The 18,364-nt window shown below is 42.2% G+C and overlaps 1 protein-coding gene across 3 annotated transcripts in view; it reads left to right on the top strand.

Moving 5' to 3' along the window:
* The window catches only part of LRCH1 (leucine rich repeats and calponin homology domain containing 1), a 317,881-nt gene that overhangs the window by 160,977 nt on the left and 138,540 nt on the right, over positions 1-18,364 (top strand). For all 3 annotated transcript variants that reach the window (XM_068267743.1, XM_068267741.1, XM_068267742.1), the window contains one exon: positions 18,056-18,200. In XM_068267743.1, the coding sequence (XP_068123844.1) occupies positions 18,076-18,200 (125 nt within the window). In that variant the 5' untranslated portion in view covers positions 18,056-18,075. The remainder of the gene's footprint in view (positions 1-18,055; positions 18,201-18,364) is intronic.

Here is an 18,364-nt window from a genome sequence, read left to right as displayed (position 1 = left end):
AACAAGGTAATAATTCTGCGATTTCAGGTTCACATAGCAGATGCTCTGAGCTATTCACGAAACTAGAGCGAGGTGTAGAAACAGGAAGATCAAGACACAATGTTTGCGCATCTGCTGGATCAGACAGGAGTTGAACTTTATTAACACAGGTAATTTCTGCAGAAGTGTTTGCAGAGACAGGCAAGATTTTTCTGGTGTCTGTTTCACTAAACAAAGAGTCATGAGTACTGGCTAGGCTGGACTCGGAAGTCAGCAGGACCTCTGGATTCTCTGCTGAGAAATTTGCGCAGGGCAAGGTTAAGAATGTATCAGTGGCTTCTGTTTTACTGGGAAGTAACACTGAGTTATCCATGGTACAGGGTGGAATTGCAGGAACTTCAATTTCACACAAAAAGAGCTCCGAATCACCTGCTGAATCAGCCAAAGGTGCTGAAGCAGGCGGGTCAGAACGCCAAATTTGCGAATTCGGAGTCACAAAAAAATCATCCAAAATCAGTTCCCACACATCAATCAATGGAGCCTCAAAGTCATACTCACACACACCAGTTTTTATTAGGTTATAGGCAGACTTAATGCATGCATTCAATACCAATTAACTTTTTGCACTGTAAAATTGACAAAATGAACTTGAATCATTCTTCCATTCATTGACCAGAGCATCCATCTCTCCTTTCTCAAATGGAGGATTCCAAGCATACTTAACAGGCAGATCATGGTTTGCAGATATGATTGTGGCAGGCACATGTATAGGGTTAATTAGCAGGTGATTGGCAGATTCCTTATTCTTAAGAATCTCCAATACCTGTAGCAAGTGTTGAACTGTAGTGTATGCAAACTTCCCTTGGTTCACAAATAAGTTGATTTGTTCAATACTCTGTAATATCTCATCATAATCATACTCAGATAATTCTTTTAAACAAAAATCTTTATTTTCCCTAGCCAGGGAGGAAAGTTCATTAGTAGTTTCATAAGTCCATTTAACTCCCCTGAAAGACAATTGCATTTCATTATCTGTTAATGGCAGAATCTCATTATAGGTCTCAGTCGCTAAGGATAACGATTCTGCAGATTGGACACGTTCCTTAGAACGTTTGCGTTTTGCCTTTGACCTTGCGGTTTTTGGTGATTTATTCAAAGCTGCAGGAAAATTATCAGTAACACTTTCTGCTTGCTGCTCATTCTTGCAAGCAATTGAAGGAGCAGCTGATTGGCCTGCTGCCAGGAGTTCATTTAGAGGAAAAGGCAATGGATCTATGCGCAACCAGTTATGGATCACAAACGCTAGAAATTCCAGTGGTCTCTCTTTCAAATCGGAATGATTGAGAACATCAAATGCCCACTGGAATAATTCCCCTTTAAACAAAATATAACTTAGTTGGAGTGCCCAGGTTGAAACAGGAGTCGCTTGGAGATCAGGATTGGTCAGGAACCTGGCACATTCAGAGAAAAACTCATTTTCTGTTTCAGAGCTAAGTTCTTCAAATTTCTTAAAGGAACAGGAACCATAATTAACAGTGTCATACTTTCTGGGAATCCCCCCCACAATGGGGATTGGTAATGGGGTTTTCATAATGTAACGCTTGGTGGTGTATTCTCCACAGTCAGCATGCAACGCATGAGCTGGCGTGGAGGAGGTACACACACTAGCACCAGGAAACAGGCTATCCCTAGTATAGTGGAGGGGAGGACTGACTCCAATAGGAGATTGTGGCGCACAGAGCTGGTGCAGATCTGACAGCCACAAACAATGCTTTCGATATAACGTCTCAGCGCAAAGTAGCGCTGAGCGCACAAATCAGAACTGAGGAGATCAGGACAGGTAGACAGAATGAACGCTTGCTAGCTAGCGGCTACTTAGCGACAGCAAGCGTCCAAAACCAGACAGACTGGAATGAGGCAGCCAATGCGTTGCGGCGATGGCGTGCCTCACAAAGACAGGACAGGATAGTCAGAAAATAGCAGGATCGAGATAGATGAACGTAACACAGATAAATATACAATAAGTATGTTTTCCTAGCGTATTACAATTACAGCTATCAAAGAAACTATTTGTAACGTCTGACTAACATATGTATATATCGGCAATGAACCGATATATGACATAAGCAGGAACGCTGACTAGGACTGGAGTAATACAGGGAACAGGACTCAGAAGGATTCGCTATCTCTTCGCAGAGATGAACGCAATCCGCAAACTGTAACAGAACAGGATTCAGAAGGATTCGTTATCTCTTCGCAGAGATGAACGCAATCCACAAACAGTAACAGAACAGGATTCAGAAGGATTCGTTATCTCTTCGCAGAGATGAACGCAATCCACAAACGGTAACAGGACAGGATTCAGAAGGATTCGTTATCTCTTCGCAGAGATGAACGCAATCCACAAACCGAACCAGAAGCAGGGTAACTACCTCAGCACGGGTGGTCACGGTACGCGCAACCTACCAAAACGTGCTGGAAAGCTGACTAACTGCACACAGGATATAAACAGTTCGTGTACGTATACATCAGCGACACTGATGTATTAACGTAACACAAATACAAGGAAAATAATAAACGTGCTGGTATGCATATATATTGGCAATGAACCAATATATGATGCAAAGACCAGCAAAGTATCTTTATAACAAGAAACACGATCGGGGGCTAAAGCGACAGCAAGGCAGGCTAAAGCTGAAGCTGTGAAAACCCAAGGAAACCCTGCAGGAAGCAGATCTTTATACTGAGGTCATCCAATGGGAGCAGACATGCAGATTCCCACACAGGTGAATGATAATCAGTCACAAGCTGACAGCAGGGAAAGACAGACAAGGCTATGCAACTTGCATGGAAATAGATCAGAACTGCCTGAGCTGCAGCACTAATACTTCCAGTAATAGCTGCTGCAGCAGCGATCATTACACATCCCAATCAGTAACGGATACCCCCTTTTCCATGAGAAATCTTTACTTTTTCACGAATAGCTCATCAGGGGGATCTGGATGGCTGATATTGTGGTGAAACCCCTCCCACAGTGTGATGTCATGACCATGGTCCTGATAGTTTTCAGTCTGTGAACCTCTTTGCATTGTGGAAAATGGTGGTTTCTTCCAACTGCCAAGCAAGCAGTATTTCCCTCTGTGCATAGAACTCTCAGTAACGAACATTCTGTACAGAGGACCTGGCAGAACTAACCACTTCACCACCTGTGATACATTTCAGATTGTAAATTAGGGAGAGGAAAGATTTTTCAATGCGCAAACGGTGATTAAATAATTTATAAAAGTAAAAAAAAAAAGTAAAAATGATCAATTTTGTTCATTGTGTTATTTTCACTGTAGTTCCACTTTAATGGTCCACTATTGCAAAATTTAAAATGCATGTAAACGCATACAAATAAGACGTACGTTTCTTTCAGAGTAAAATGGGACGTAAATTACTTTTCTCCTATGTTGCTGTCACTTACAGTAGGTAGTAGAAATCTGACAGACCCAACAGGTTTTTGGACTAGCCTATCTCTTTATGGGGGATTCTCAGTGTTTTGTTTATTTTCAAAAGCACTTGGTGAATGACAGTAGTTCAGTCCAACTGCCTAAAACGTGTGCAGCAAACAGGGAGGTTGGCCAGCATACCTGTATAAATTCATTTTTAGGGAATGTCTTTATAAGAATAAAGGCCTTGCTGAGCATCCCCCATGAAGAGATGGTCTACTCCAAAACCTGTCGGTTCTGTCAGATTTTTACTGCCTACTGCAAGTGACAGCAACATAGGAGAAAAAAGTAATTTATGGCTCATTTTACTCTGGAAGAAACCTATTTCTTATTTGTATGTTTGCATGTATTTTAAATTTTACAGATTTTTGCAATTGTGGTCCTTTAAGTGTGGCAACACACAAGTGAATGATGAAGTGGGTTTACGGAGGCTATACACCATGTTTACAAGTTGCCAAGGTTAACACAAGATTAACACTTACTGTACTGTAAACTTTACAGCACTTCCAATTCTAGGAGGATTTTTTTTTCCCCCGTGGAAGTAAACTTTATTATACTTTACGGGTGTCTTGATGTCCGGCATTCATCAGCCCCCAGCACACAATGTCATAGGTGCGTCTCTGGCTCCAATCAGAGAAATGCCTGTGACCTCTCCGGCTAAGGGCTGGGGCCAAAGGTGGACATTGAGACAACCAATAAGTATATTAAACTTAACATAAAACTTAATGGTCCCCTAAATCGCTGCAAAATTGCTTTTGAAAAGTGATTTTGCAGGGCTCGTATACTTTGTATTGGAGAACATTTGCTCCCAAAATGCTGCGGGTCCCGCAATTGGGATTTGCCCTAAACACAATCTGTCCTTCATACACTCTAATTGGCAAAGCGCTTTTTGGATTTGACAGCAATCCAAAAATGCTGTCAAAAGCATGTGGGTCCCAGGCCCAAGGTGTGCAAGAAACGGGTCAAATGTCAGATAGGATTCTTGCTCTTGGCTCAGTTGTGATGTGTGACTGATTGTGCATTAATCATTATGGCTTGGAATCAGACCAATAGTCAAGTTTGTGGAACCACGCAGATTCACCACCGCTTTAAAAATTTTCCATGTCTCTTGGTGGCTAAAATTTTGCTTCTACTGTTTTTTCATGCACACTTTAGTTCAAGGCAATACTCCCTAACACTGCTGGGTGGCCTCCTGAGCTCGTCCCAGCGGCTACAGCTCTTGAGCGCTTTGAGTCCGACAGGAGGAAAGCGCTATACAAATGTTCAGATTATTATTATTATTATTATTACTTTATGATGATGTAACACTGAGTGTTCTGTTGACAGGCTGTAATGCCAGGCATACACTATACGATTTATGGTAGAGCAGTAAATAATAAAGATGTTCCAGATATTGATTGTTTACCGTATCTGATCTACTGCTAGGTACGAGTACTGTAGTTTAATACAGGTTTCACCCCTGCAGGTGCTGCTCTTGTACTTTCCAATGCAACACAAAAGATGGGATGCTCATTGCATAATGCTGCTTCCAGAGCTCCTTCACGCTCCCCCTGCATTAATCTGAAATAAAAACTCCACACATGTCCAATAAATATTCAATATTTAAATAATATTGGGTTTTAATTTATTTGCATCGTATTTGATGTTTATAATGTCCAAAATATAAAAAATATTGTGTGCCTACCTTTAATGGAGAAAACTGCACCTATTCTGCAAGCTCAGTTGCATAGAGCCATGAGGAAGAAAAGACCAAATTTGATCCTCTGGCTGCATTTGCTGTTGCATTGACCGAACTGACTAATATTGCACTGGTACCCCCATATTCCATGAATTTAGCACCAAATTTATCTCTGAGCATTCACAGTGATTACAAAAAAAACTACATAGAAAGACTCTATTCTCAGATGAAGTAGACAACGCCATTAAGTGGGCAGCACGGTGGCATAGTGGTTAGCGCTCTTGCCTTGCAGCGCTGGGTCCCTGGTTCAAATCCCAGCCAGGTCAACATCTGCAAGGAGTTTGTATGTTCTCCCTGTGTCTGCGTGGGTTTCCTCCGGGCACTCCGGTTTCCTCCCACATCCCAAAAACGTAAAGATAAGTTAATTGGCTTCCACCCAAAATTGGCCCTAGACTACAATACATACACTACACAATACAGACATATGACTATGGTAGGGACTGGATTATGAGCTCCTTCGAGGGACAGTTAGTGACAATACAATATATACACTGTACAGCGCTGCGAAAGATGTCGGCGCTATATAAATACTAAATAATAATAAGTGACTTTACAAAACAATTTATTTGTCTTTGGATTGTTTTCTAAATGTTGTAGGAATTGTATTCATTGTGAAGGACACTCGTTTGAAAAAACAATAAAAATCATTTTTCAGGCCTATAGAGTCATCTGATTCTGAATAATAACAATAAATGTATCATTCTCACCACTTTTGAATCAGCCCTTGTCCGACATGAGCATAAATAGACTGGTTGTGTTTACTCACACAATGTAAAGGGAACCATGTTTATGCTATGATAACTAGTTTATTGTACTGAGCAGGAACAAGCTACTTTACAGAAGATCATATTATAGCATAAAAGGGAGTTTTCCTTTTCCAAAAGAAAAAGAAAAGTGAATCTTCAGCCTGTGAGTAATGTGCAATGTTGGGGTTCATCCACTGAGATGCCCACGCCTACCTTAATTGAAACCTCTCCTGTGGGCTGAGAAATTCCTTATTACGAGAAATCTAAAATACAGGATCTTCTCAAAAAATTAGCATATTGTGATAAAGTTCATTATTTTCTGTAATGTACTGATAAACATTAAACTTTCATATATTTTAGATTCAAATACAAACAACTGAAGTAGTTCAAGCCTTTTATTGTTTTAATATTGATGATTTTGGCATACAGCTCATGAAAACCCAAATTTCCTATCTCAAAAAATTAGCATATTTCATCCGACCAATAAAAGAAAAGTGTTTTTAAAACAAAAAAGTCAACCTTCAAATAATTATGTTCAGTTATGCACTCAATACTTGGTCGGGAATCCTTTTGCAGAAATGACTGCTTCAATGCGGCGTGGCATGGAGGCAATCAGCTAGTGGCACTGCTCAGGTGTTATGGAGGCCCAGGATGCTTCGATAGTGGCCTTAAGCTCATCCAGAGTGTTGGGTCTTGTGTCTCTCAACTTTCTCTTCACAATATCCCACAGATTCTCTATGGGGTTCAGATCAGGAGAGTTGGCAGGCCAATTGAGCACAGTAATACCATGGTCAGTAAACCATTTACCAGTGGTTTTGGCACTGTGAGCAGGTGCCAGGTCGTGCTTAAAAATGAAATCTTCATCTCCATAAAGCTTTTCAGCAGATGGAAGCATGAAGTGCTCCAAAATCTCCTGATGGCTAGCTGCATTGACCCTGCCCTTGATAAAACAGTGGACCAACACCAGCAGCTGACATGGCACCCCAGACCATCACTGACTATGGGTGCTTGACACTGGACTTCAGGCATTTTGACATTTCCCTCTCCCCAGTCTTCCTCCAGACTCTGGCACCTTGATTTGCGAATGACATGTAAAAGTTGCTTTCATCCGAAAAAAGTACTTTGGACCACTGAGCAACAGTCCAGTGCTGCTTCTCTGTAGCCCAGGTCAGGCGCTTCTGCCGCTGTTTCTGGTTCAAAAGTGGGTTCATGCTTCCATCTGCTGAAAAGCTTTATGGAGATGAAGATTTCATTTTTTAGCACGACCTGGCACCTGCTTACAGTGCCAAAACCACTGGTAAATGGTTTACTGACCATGGTATTACTGTGCTCAATTGGCCTGCCAACTCTCCTGACCTGAACCCCGTAGAGAATCTGTGGGATATTGTGAAGAGAAAGTTGAGAGGCGCAAGACCCAACACTCTGGATGAGCTTAAGGCCGCTATCACAGCATCCTGGGCCTCCATAACACCTGAGCAGTGCCACAGGCTGATTGCCTCCATGCCACGCCGCATTGAAGCAGTCATTTCTGCAAAAGGATTCCCGACCAAGTATTGAGACCATAACTGAACATAATTATTTGAAGGTTGACTTTTTTTGTTTTAAAAACACTTTTCTTTTATTGGTCGGATGAAATATGCTAATTTTTTGAGATAGGAAATTTGGGTTTTCATGAGCTGTATGCCAAAATCATCAATATTAAAACAATAAAAGGCGTGAACTACTCCAGTTGTGTGTATTTGAATCTAAAATATATGAAAGTCTAATGTTTATCAGTACATTACAGAAAATAATGAACTTTATCACAATATGCTAATTTTTTGAGAAGATCCTGTAGTGCTGACTTATTTGGGCCTTCCACAGAAGTGCCTAGCATTTTTTTTTTAAAGAAAGCTGACCGCTTAATTCCTATTTTATTTTTTATTTTATTTAATGAATGCGCCACTTTTGAGCTATACTGTACAGTGAAAACTTGTCTACTCCCAGTGGAGCTGAGACATGCATGTTTATCTCTGTAGTCAAGAGGCAGGAGGAGAGTGAAAAAGCTTCCTTGAGTTGGCCAATAGTTTTTTTCACATCGGGTTGGTGAAATGGGCCTAGCTAATGATGTCCGGTCCAGCTGGTGAAGCATGGACTCCATCCATCTTGAATACTGGAAATAGAAATTTGCTAAAGGAATGTTCCATATTTTTAATAAGCAAACTGCTTCAAGCTCTCTGCTCTATTTGAAAGTGGCATTGCTTATTTTGGCCGACCATCTCCTAACAGTTGTCCATATTGGCAAATGAACGTTCGTTCTTGGCTAAAGACCTTTCAGCTCCAAAATCAGGTGGACTCGGATGCACCAAAAAGTGTAAAAAGAAAATGCTGAAATGTTAATTATTACATATTTATGACAATCCTACCTCTGAGTAAGAAAAATGTATGCTTACCTTCTCCCTGGCAGTATTAATGCGGACTGGTCCCTCAATGTCCTGGTTCCATGCTGTGTACTGCTTCTAAATCTGGACAGCATAAAGTATCTGGAAATGGAGACTGCATTGTGTATTATTGTGGTGTATTTTATATATCATAAGGCGACTGGGCAGCATGGGTGTTCTTCCGTTAAATGTATCAGAATTGGTGTCTGTTCTGTGTGGCACTGAGTGCCCCACTCATCTGAATGGAAAAAAGACCAGGTGCTGGGAACTAGTTTGTGGCACGATGGCTGACTCAATATTATGTAGTGTGCCAGAGACACCTATGTACACAAATATTGATATAGGGAATATTGCAAATGCTTGCAGCCCCTACAAGGTAATTGCCCTGCAGCAGTGATCTGCAAACTTGGCTCTCCAGCTGTTGAGGAGCTACTCATCCCACAATGCATTGCAGGAGTCTGACAGCCACAGTCATGATTCGTAAAGGCAAATGCATTGCGGGACTTGTAGTTCCTTAACAGCTGGAGAGCCAAGTTTGCAGATCACTGTCCTACAGCAATATTATTAACATGCTGTTGGAGACAAAACTTGTTTCTTACCACAAGTCCTCTAAGTTTCTGAAATGTTTATGAAAGTATATTCCGGAAAGTACTGAAAAATTGCAGTGCGCAAATAGCATACACCTATTGTACCAGCGTTTATGCAAGCAATGTAAAGTGTGTTTAGTGACTGGATAGTGTACTGGTTAAGGGCCCTGCCTCTGACACAGGAGACCTGGGTTAGAATCTCGACTCTTCATTAAGCCAGCCTTATTCAGTAAGGAGTTCTTGGGCAAGACTCCCTAACACTGCTACTGCCTATAGAGCGCTACCCACTAGCTGCAGCTCTGGCGTTTTTAGTCTGCCAGGAGAAAAACGCCATATAAATGCTCTGTATCTTCTCTTGTGCACATAGCACAACTCGACTGATGTAAACCGCGCTCATTGCTTCTATAACCTGTAGAAGCATATAGCACATAGCATGTGTTATAGAAGCAACTCTTGCATTCTGAAGGTTACATAAGTTGCGCTATGTTCCCAGCGCATGTTACATTGCAAACACCAAACTGTCGTGAGCTGCCCACGCATGCCAATTTTAATTGTGCTTTTGTGAATATAGCCCAGTGTAGCTTAAAGGGAACCTAAACTGAGTGGGATATGGATGTTTCCTTTTAAAGGGAACCTTAACTGAGAGGGATATGGAGGTTTCCTTATAAACAATACCAGTTGCCTGTCTGTCCTGCTGATCTCATTGACCAAAGTAGTGGCTGAATCAGACCTGAAACAAGCATACAGCTAATCCAGTCTGACTTGAGTCATAGCACCTGATCTGCATGCTTGTTCAGGGGCTGTACTAAAAGTATTAGAGACACAGGATCAGCAGGAGAGTCGGGCAACTGGTATTATTTAAAAAGGATAAATCCATATTCTTCTCAGTTTAGGTTCCCTTTAATGTGAAGTCTTTTTATTAGTGAACATTTTCTGGCATGTTTACAAATGATATGGGAAGCAATTATTTAAGTGGCATTTATCCCATTACCTAGCAGCCTATTGTTGTGTTGCTTCACATTATGAAGTAGACAGTTGTAAAGTGCAGGAAATACTCTATAGCCATTGCCTGGGAAACATTCTGTGGGAAACACATTAAGTACTTACACCCATAAAGAGACCACAGCTCCTTACAAAGAAAAATCTTCTGACATTTGAGTTATGGCTGCAGACAATGAGGAGAGCTGAAAATAAGGAGCACTGATGGGTGAAATTTGTTTCATCAGAAAACATTTATACCTTTCATGTCTCATTTTACATTTATGTTGTAAACTGTGCTTAATCAGAGTTTCTGTACTTTCCAGTGAGGGCCCGTTTCCACTAGAGCGAATCCGCATGCGTTGTCTGCATGCGGATTCGCATAACTAATACAAGTGGATGAGACTGTTTCCACTTGTCAGTTTTTTGGTGCGTTTTTCTGTGCAGGATGTTTCTGCACGGTAGGGCCTGCAGAATTCGCCTGCGTGTGGAATGCAGGCGATTCGCAGGCAATGTATTTAATAGGGGAAAACGCACATGCGTTTTAAGACTAATGTACATTGAGCCAGGCAGTGACATGGTTAAAATCGCTGATAGCCTGCCTATGCGAAATCGCATGCGAAATCGCGGCAAAAATCGCATGCGGAATCGCATCCGCATGCGATTTTGTCAGCGGTGGAATCCCAGCGATTCGCACCGCACTAGTGGAAACGGGCCCTGAAATTCACTTTATTGCATGGCTGCTGGTATAAGCTATGGAGACCTGTGCTGTCTAATCTGCTGGCTCCCTTATCACAGCTATCCATACTGAAATGTGAGTGGTTCGCTGCTCCTTGTAAGGCCCATCTACACGATACAATTTTTTGTGCTATTCGATCCGATCGAATTCGATTGATTAAATCCGACATGTCCGATCGGGATTTGATTTGATAGTGTGGTCGAATGTCATTGCAAAACAATGGCAAACCGAGCACATTACCAATCGAATCCCGATTGGACATGTCGAATTTAATCAATCAATCGAATTCGATCTGATCAAATCGCACACAAAATTGTATCGTGTAGATGGGGCTTTAGAGCTGCAGAATGTGTGCAGTGTGATAGTGTTGTATATTTTGTGTAATGTGTTGCAGTGTGTGTGTTGCTAGTAAAACAGACTAGAGTCACAACAGATATCAGAACTGCAAACTGGTAGTCTCAGAGACACACCAAAGTGAGATTATTATTATTATTTATTAGATTTATATAGCGCCAACATATTACGCATCGCTGTACAATAAATAAGGTTACAGACAATAACAGGGGTGACAGAACAATACAGGTAATAGACAATAGATACAACAATACAGGTAATAGCAAAAAGATACACAACACAATGCAGACAGTAGTACATGCCAGATCATAAACTGGAGTGGTAGTGGTAACAAGTTCCAAATTCTGGGTAAAGTGCACACAGTCAAGTATGATACACAAGGGGAGATCATCCAGTATTGGGGGATGTCATTGGGGGCTTTGCAACAGTTGACATTTGGGGCTTGATTTAATGTAGGTCTGGTAAGACTGACGTGTAGCAATTTTACCGTTACCAACATAAAGGAAGTAGCACATATTACTCTATAGCATTGCGCGCATTATTCTGGTAATGCAAATTGTGATAATAGCCTAGCGAGTGCTGCTCCCTCTGTATTTGTAGCAGCAAAATTGCCATGTACTCCCTTCGCACGGCAGTTTTACCAGAACTATGTAAATCAGACCCTTTGTCACACAAACTTTCACGCTGCCCATGTTGTTATCATGTGGGGCTCATGTGTGCAGATCCTAGTGCCACAGTGTACAGATCTGGCCATGCTTAGCCATGTGAATGCATGCACATAAACCCATGTACATGCCAGTAGACAGGACGTGGGGAGAACAACAGGCAAACAGACTCCAACATCAGTAAGTCAAGATGAGCACAATAGCAAAGAGACATACTTTGACAGGTAGTTCCACAAATCTTCCATTCGCTTTTTTACTATGGTAGAATCCCTTTATAGTGAACTCCAAGGGACCAGGAAAAGTAGTTTACTATATCAGAAGTATACTATATCAGAATTGGTCTAACATTGTAAATTTATACAGGCACATTTGCTGGGACCTGAGGACTAAGCTTACTATAGCCAGAGGTTTACTATATCAGTTTACTATAACAAGATTCTACTGTATTGCCACTATTTGCATGAATAGCAGGTAATGGCTGTAGTCGGCCTGATTGTATAGATGTACCTACCTTTAATTAATGTCTCTTGCTCAATACCCCAGCAACTCTTTTCCACCTTACTTCAAGCTTCCCTCTGCCTCTTTCCTCTGTGTTGCACTCTGCAGATCGGCCAAACACCAAATGGCTATTGTATGCAGTGTCTAATACCAAGGCTAGACTTTCTTTAGTCTTGCGCACTGTTTTCTGCTTGTGGTCAGGTGAATGTATAGGTCCTGTCTTATAGACTCACCATTTTATGCTCTGGGCCTATTTTTGATTATACTCATAGGATTTTATTGTAGAGTCTGTCTAATTTGGCCATACTTGATTGTATTCATAAAAAATCTGAACACTTGAAATAGAGCATTGTTGTATAAATCACAGGGCTCTGCTACCGCCGTCGTAGGCACTGCTGGTGTCTTCTGTTGCCTTATAGTGTGCTCAATTCTAGTAAAGGTCCCTAGAGGTAGTGGTTTTGTCATTATTGAATTTGAGTTATTATACTCTGCCCTTATGCTCTGCTTCTTCCTTTGAAATCTCATGAGAGAACGTACTGCCAGCTGATATGATTCACTCGCTGCCTTCCTTCCTCTTGTCTCTGGCCTTCCAGATTGTAAGCTCTTATGGGCAAGGCTCTCTCAATGTTGCTTCTTCTCATTACTCTGTAATTTTACTAGATAATTGCCAATGTTAATTAACTCTTCATGACACTTTCTAGCTGTAAATTAATGCCCTGGTCTTTATGGCTATACAAAGACCACCAAACACTCAAGTAGCCTAGGTCCAGATGAGTGACCCTTATCACTGCTTAGCCCAGTGACAGAAAAAGCATGTTATTCCACTACACCAAAGATTATAGAAGTACTTACCTTACAACTTTTTGAACCAGGAAAAATGGACGCTAAAGGCTCGTACAAACCTTGCGATTGTGTGCAATTCTTCTGATGAACCGTGAGAGTGAGGCGTGATCGTTTCAACAATTTATGGATATGGGCACGAGTGCGCGATTAGGCGAACGATGCTTTGCAACGTGCAACTGTCACAGCGGATTGGATCCGAGGTGAGCTCAAAAATGGAAAATGGGGCCAAGCGGATGAGGTAGCCGCCAAAACCGCTGCTCCCATGGGCTGCAATGGCCCACTTTCACTTTCGTGTTCGTGACCTCTGGGTCAGTCACGACGCTGCGCTGAGAGACTGTGTTGTCTCTCATAGCATGCAGGGTGGTGGGGGAGCGCCAGGAGGTGCTGCCAGGGAGAGAGAGCTGCCCTGTGGCAGCTCAGGAAACTCTGTAGCAACGCCCCTGACAGGCGTTTTGAACAGGGAATTCCTCTCCCCTCTGTTTACCTCAGAGTTGGTGACAAATTTTGTCGCTAAACTCGGGGGGGGGGGGGGGGGGGGGGGTTCAGAGAGCGGCGGTTGGGGGCCACAGAGCCACGTCATTGGGCAGAGGACATGCCTGTATGTCCCATCTGCCCCCCAAAGATCCACCTTGGGTTCTCTTTAAGATCACCGAACTCTTAAGATCCCTGACGACTGTTTGCATTCTTGTTTGCGCCCATCCTGTGTCTTTGCATATTCCCGCAGGCAGATGGATTGATGGTTGTCAGAGAAGGTCACCATGTTCCATCTTCCTGCATCGTAAGGTGAGTTCAGCAGACGCACTCCTGCCATACCTCCAGCCATGCCCAAATTTACATGTGTGGCACAAAGTGTGGGCAGGGTCATTAGATAATGTGGGTGGAGCCAAATGTACATAAACCTACCAGCAATGTGCCCTCTCTCCTTAAATAGAAAAATAAGGCCCTAAACACCAGACATATAATACATAAAAGATAGATATTTTCCTCTGTAGCCACTTCTTAGCTCATATTTACAGTAAGCATAAATATCTGCCACACAATAATTATGCATTATTCTACCTCCCTCATATATTGTTGCCTGGTTAAATAAACTTACCTCTCTTACCATTCCAGCGCCACTCTATCCCCTGCACACCGAGCTGACTGCAATGAGGCCTGGGCGATGTGGCTCAAGTATAGATTATGCCGCATCCCCCTGGCTGTTATTACAGCCAGCTCAGTGATCCCCTGACTGTATCCTTCCACTGCCACTCAGCTTCGCCAGTGTTGCCAACTTGTCAGTAAGGAAAGTAGCTATTGGCTGTCCTAGAAGTCGCTAGATGACGTCATCACGTAATTTGCATAATGCACGCTGAACATGCAAGTTCCAAATTTGATCACATGCCAGCATAGAACAGTGCTCAGCGATAACTAATGCCATGGTGGCTTCAGTTTTTTTTGAACAGTCATTTGTTTTTTTACCATAAATGGCAGTTTTAATGTGAAACTATTGTAATGCTTTGCCTTTTGTGTATGTTTCTGAGTTGACATGTGTTTTTTTTATATCGCAAAGTTTGGCATAAAAATCAGTCTTGCAATACAGGCAGTATGCCTGTGTATTATCGCCAATAAAAGGCTTCAACCATCCGGTGAATTCAGGATTTGATTCCCACTCCTTTCTGAATTTCTGAGAGTATAGTTTTGACTAAGACATGATGAACTAGCGAGCTATATGTTTATGCAGCTAGGAACAGAGAAGCACACACACAGTGGATGGCTCAGCCTCCCCTGCCCGGCCGCCCGCTTCTCTTCCCCAGTCACCGTCCGCCTCACACTCTCCGAGCGATCAGGATCAGCACGGTAGCACCTCTGCGGCCATCGTACAGTACGGCTCCACCCCCGACCCCGCCTCCACACATCATCCAGCGACTGGCCCACCTGATGTCACCGCCCCCCCCCCCCCCGCTCACCAGCAAGAGCGCCTGCGATGGAAGCAGGGAGGGGCTAGTGTGAGTGACGTCCCCTGACTGGAAAGTTCCTGTGCGGTGATTGGTTGCCCTGTACTGGACTGTACAAGAAAAAGACGCCAGATTTGTCGCTAAGTCGCTTTAAAAAAAAACTGTCGCTAGAGGGATCTGAAAAGCCGCTAAATATAGCGACAAAGTCGCTAAGTTGGCAACACTGAGCTTCGTGACATGAGGGGTGTGCCTATGGGATGCAGGGCAGATCCTGCATGGGGTTCAGCCCAAGCCTGAATGGAAAAACATTTTACTCGCCGCTTCAGTGAGTGCATAACAAGATTTGTGAAAATGTTACTGTTTTAGCATAATAATAAAAAAAAGTGCGGTATCTGCTACACCATTTCAAAAGTATAAAGCCATGCCTCCCTTCTAGAGGCTTACAGTACAATTGTGACCCTATTAGCCAGTAGGAAGGTGTGGCTTACACTCTACACCCTGATTCCACATGCAACTAATGGTGCAGTTGTATGGCCAGTTAGCTCACATGCAGTTTTATTGCCCAACACAATGTGCATAGTATGAACGCACAGACATCCTCTCTACAGCAGCATTTAGGCACATAGGGCTTGATTCACTAAAGTGTGATAACTCATATTGCAGCTGTTTTCGCACGCTTTTCCGCGCTGAAAATTTGCGATTGTGGATGCAAAATTGCGATTGCGCGCAGACACGAAGAAACGTGCGAAAAAGGCCGTGAATAGTTATCACGGTTTAGTGAATCAAGCCCATAGTGTGAATGCACCCTACCAGACATCCTCTCTATGGCAGCAATTAGGCGTATAGGGCTTGATTCACTTTGATAACTCAAATATCACACCTTATCAAAGATATCACACCTTATCAAAATTAACACGCCTTATCAAAGTACCAAAGTGAGCACTACGAATCCGCAGGGGCTCAGGGCAGGACGAGTGCCATTGCCAATTAGCATGCATAAGTTTGTAGTGCTCGCTATGCTACTCTTATATGGCGTGTTAACTTTGATAAGGTGTGATATCTTTTCATAAGGTGTGATCTTTGATAAGGTGTGATATTTGAGTTATCACAGTTTAGATTCACAAAGCCGTGAAAACTTATCACGGCTGTGAAAAAGTGCTTTGCACGCTAAAACGTTCGCACAATAATGTGAATTTTTCGCGCGTTAATGTTCCGCGTTCGTGTGATAAATTCGCGTTATCACATGAACGTTGGCGCTTGAAAATTCACGTTATCTCACGAACGACAATTTTTGCGCGTGGTGCAAAGCACTTTTTCACAGACGTGATAAGTTATTACGGCTTTGTGAATCAAGCCCATTTTCTCTACAGCAACATTTAGGCGCATAGTGTGAACGCACCCTACCAGCCATCTTTCTATGGCAGCATTTAGGCGCATAGTGTGAACGCACCCTATCAGACATCCTCTCTTCAGCAGCATGTAGGATTTTGACAAATGTCCAGACACAGATTCTCTTTTCTCCCTTAAGAACTACCGGTACATGAAATCAAACATCAATGTCCCTGTTTCGCTTTGCTTTGGTGATGGTAATGACTGCTGCTATTACATACCTGTATTTTGGATATACCTTATATTGAGACCAATAATAAGCCTCCTAACATTTTTATATGGATAATGAGTGTATTGGCCACAGTCCAGAAACAGGACCTAGAATAAGCTGGGAGGGTACTTTTCTTCTCTAAAACATAATAGAAATAAATGTATATTAACGCTCAAATCTTAAGTTGAGGTTGTATTTAATATAATATAAACATTTTAATACTTCAAGCACATTTAATTATAAAAAGGGCAGTCCGTATTTTTCCGCCGATTGTGGAGCAGTGGGTTATGGCCGAAGTATATCGCGGCAGTTTTACGCAAAGTTGTAGTTCAATGTAAAATGCATCAGTTCAGTTGGCTTTCAAATTTCATGGGCTTGATTCACTAACCGGCGCAAAGTGTTAGCGCCAGTGTGAAAAGCCACTTTGTGCCCCTTAAGTAGCTTTGCGCGCACTCAGTCACGCAAAGCTACTTCGCGCGCAGCTGCTGTCCTGTAAGCGACGAAAACGGTGCATCGGATGCCCCTGAAACGGCGCATCAATGCGCTGCTTTAGGGGCACCATTTTTTTTTCTATTGTTCTGCCCGCCAGTATCGATTGTGGAATCCATCCGGCGGGCAATCAGACCTGTTGGAAATTATCAATCGAGCCAACAGCGGCTCGATTAATAAGATGAAACGAGCCGCGTATGCCCAGCATTAGCTTAAATTAAAGAAGTGGAAAATGTATCCATGCTTCTATTGACAAACATTCTCTTAGATCATGTATTCAAGTATGCGTTAGCACTCAATAGTCCTTACACTCCAGAAGTTCTTTTCTAGTAGTTAAACTTCTATATGAACTGCACCATCAGCTTTCTTGTACCACTGCATATACCAGCCATCAGGGCTCCCATGCTCTTGCTCTACAAATGGACTTAAAACTGGACTTGTTTAAAACTGCTATTTTAATAAAAGTCTGTATAAAAGTAATGGTTGTACATCATAAAATCACAATAACAGCATTAGGTATCAACCCTCCTGGCATCTAGGTTATGGTGTCTCACGGGGTCCTCCTCATTTCTAGCTCAGAGTGAGTGACCTTAGGCTCCACTCTAACATTTTTTTCATCCAATAACTCATCAGGGATTTCTCTTAGCTCAGTTTTGTGTGCAGAGAGAAATGCAGACTTTTTAAAGGGTTCCTTATAGCAAAATGCAAGATAAATCAGTTTGCTTTTAGTCAGTTTACGTAGAAATATTGGTATCTTTGAGCTGTTTTCAGCTAAATTCCCATGCAGAATTAGACTTCAAGATGTACTTATTTCCTGGTTGGAAACACAGTGCTGAGATGGAACGATACTTTTGAATTACCTAAAATGAGTATTTCTTTTTTTTTTTAATCAAGGAAATTTCTGAGTAAGTCTGTGAGGAATTAATGGCAGAGTTGTTGCTCTTGTGACCAGCATCAGCGTAGACAAAGATGTCCAATTCTTTTCCTGCAGATTTTTCCAAGAATCGCCTGATGGAAGTGCCTGGGGAAGTCTGCCATTTTGTGTCGCTAGAAGCACTCAACTTATACCAGAACTGTATCAAAGTTATCCCTGAAACATTAGCAAATTTGCACATGCTGACTTACCTAAATATAAGGTATCTTTGTTTGTTTGTTTTTTTAAATGTATTTATATGCATGTTTGATAGAACTGCATCATTCTCACCCCATGCTCCTCTAAAGGCATTTTCTAAGCATAGCATGATGGAATAGTAGTTGCAATATTGTTTTAACCCAGTCTATGACGCTCACAAAGTAAATG

The sequence above is a fragment of the Hyperolius riggenbachi genome, chromosome 2 (genome assembly GCF_040937935.1).
Source record: "Hyperolius riggenbachi isolate aHypRig1 chromosome 2, aHypRig1.pri, whole genome shotgun sequence".
Taxonomy (NCBI): Eukaryota; Metazoa; Chordata; class Amphibia; order Anura; family Hyperoliidae; genus Hyperolius; species Hyperolius riggenbachi.
The sequence above is the reverse complement of the archived record's forward strand: the minus strand, read 5'-3'. Positions and strand labels throughout refer to the sequence as shown.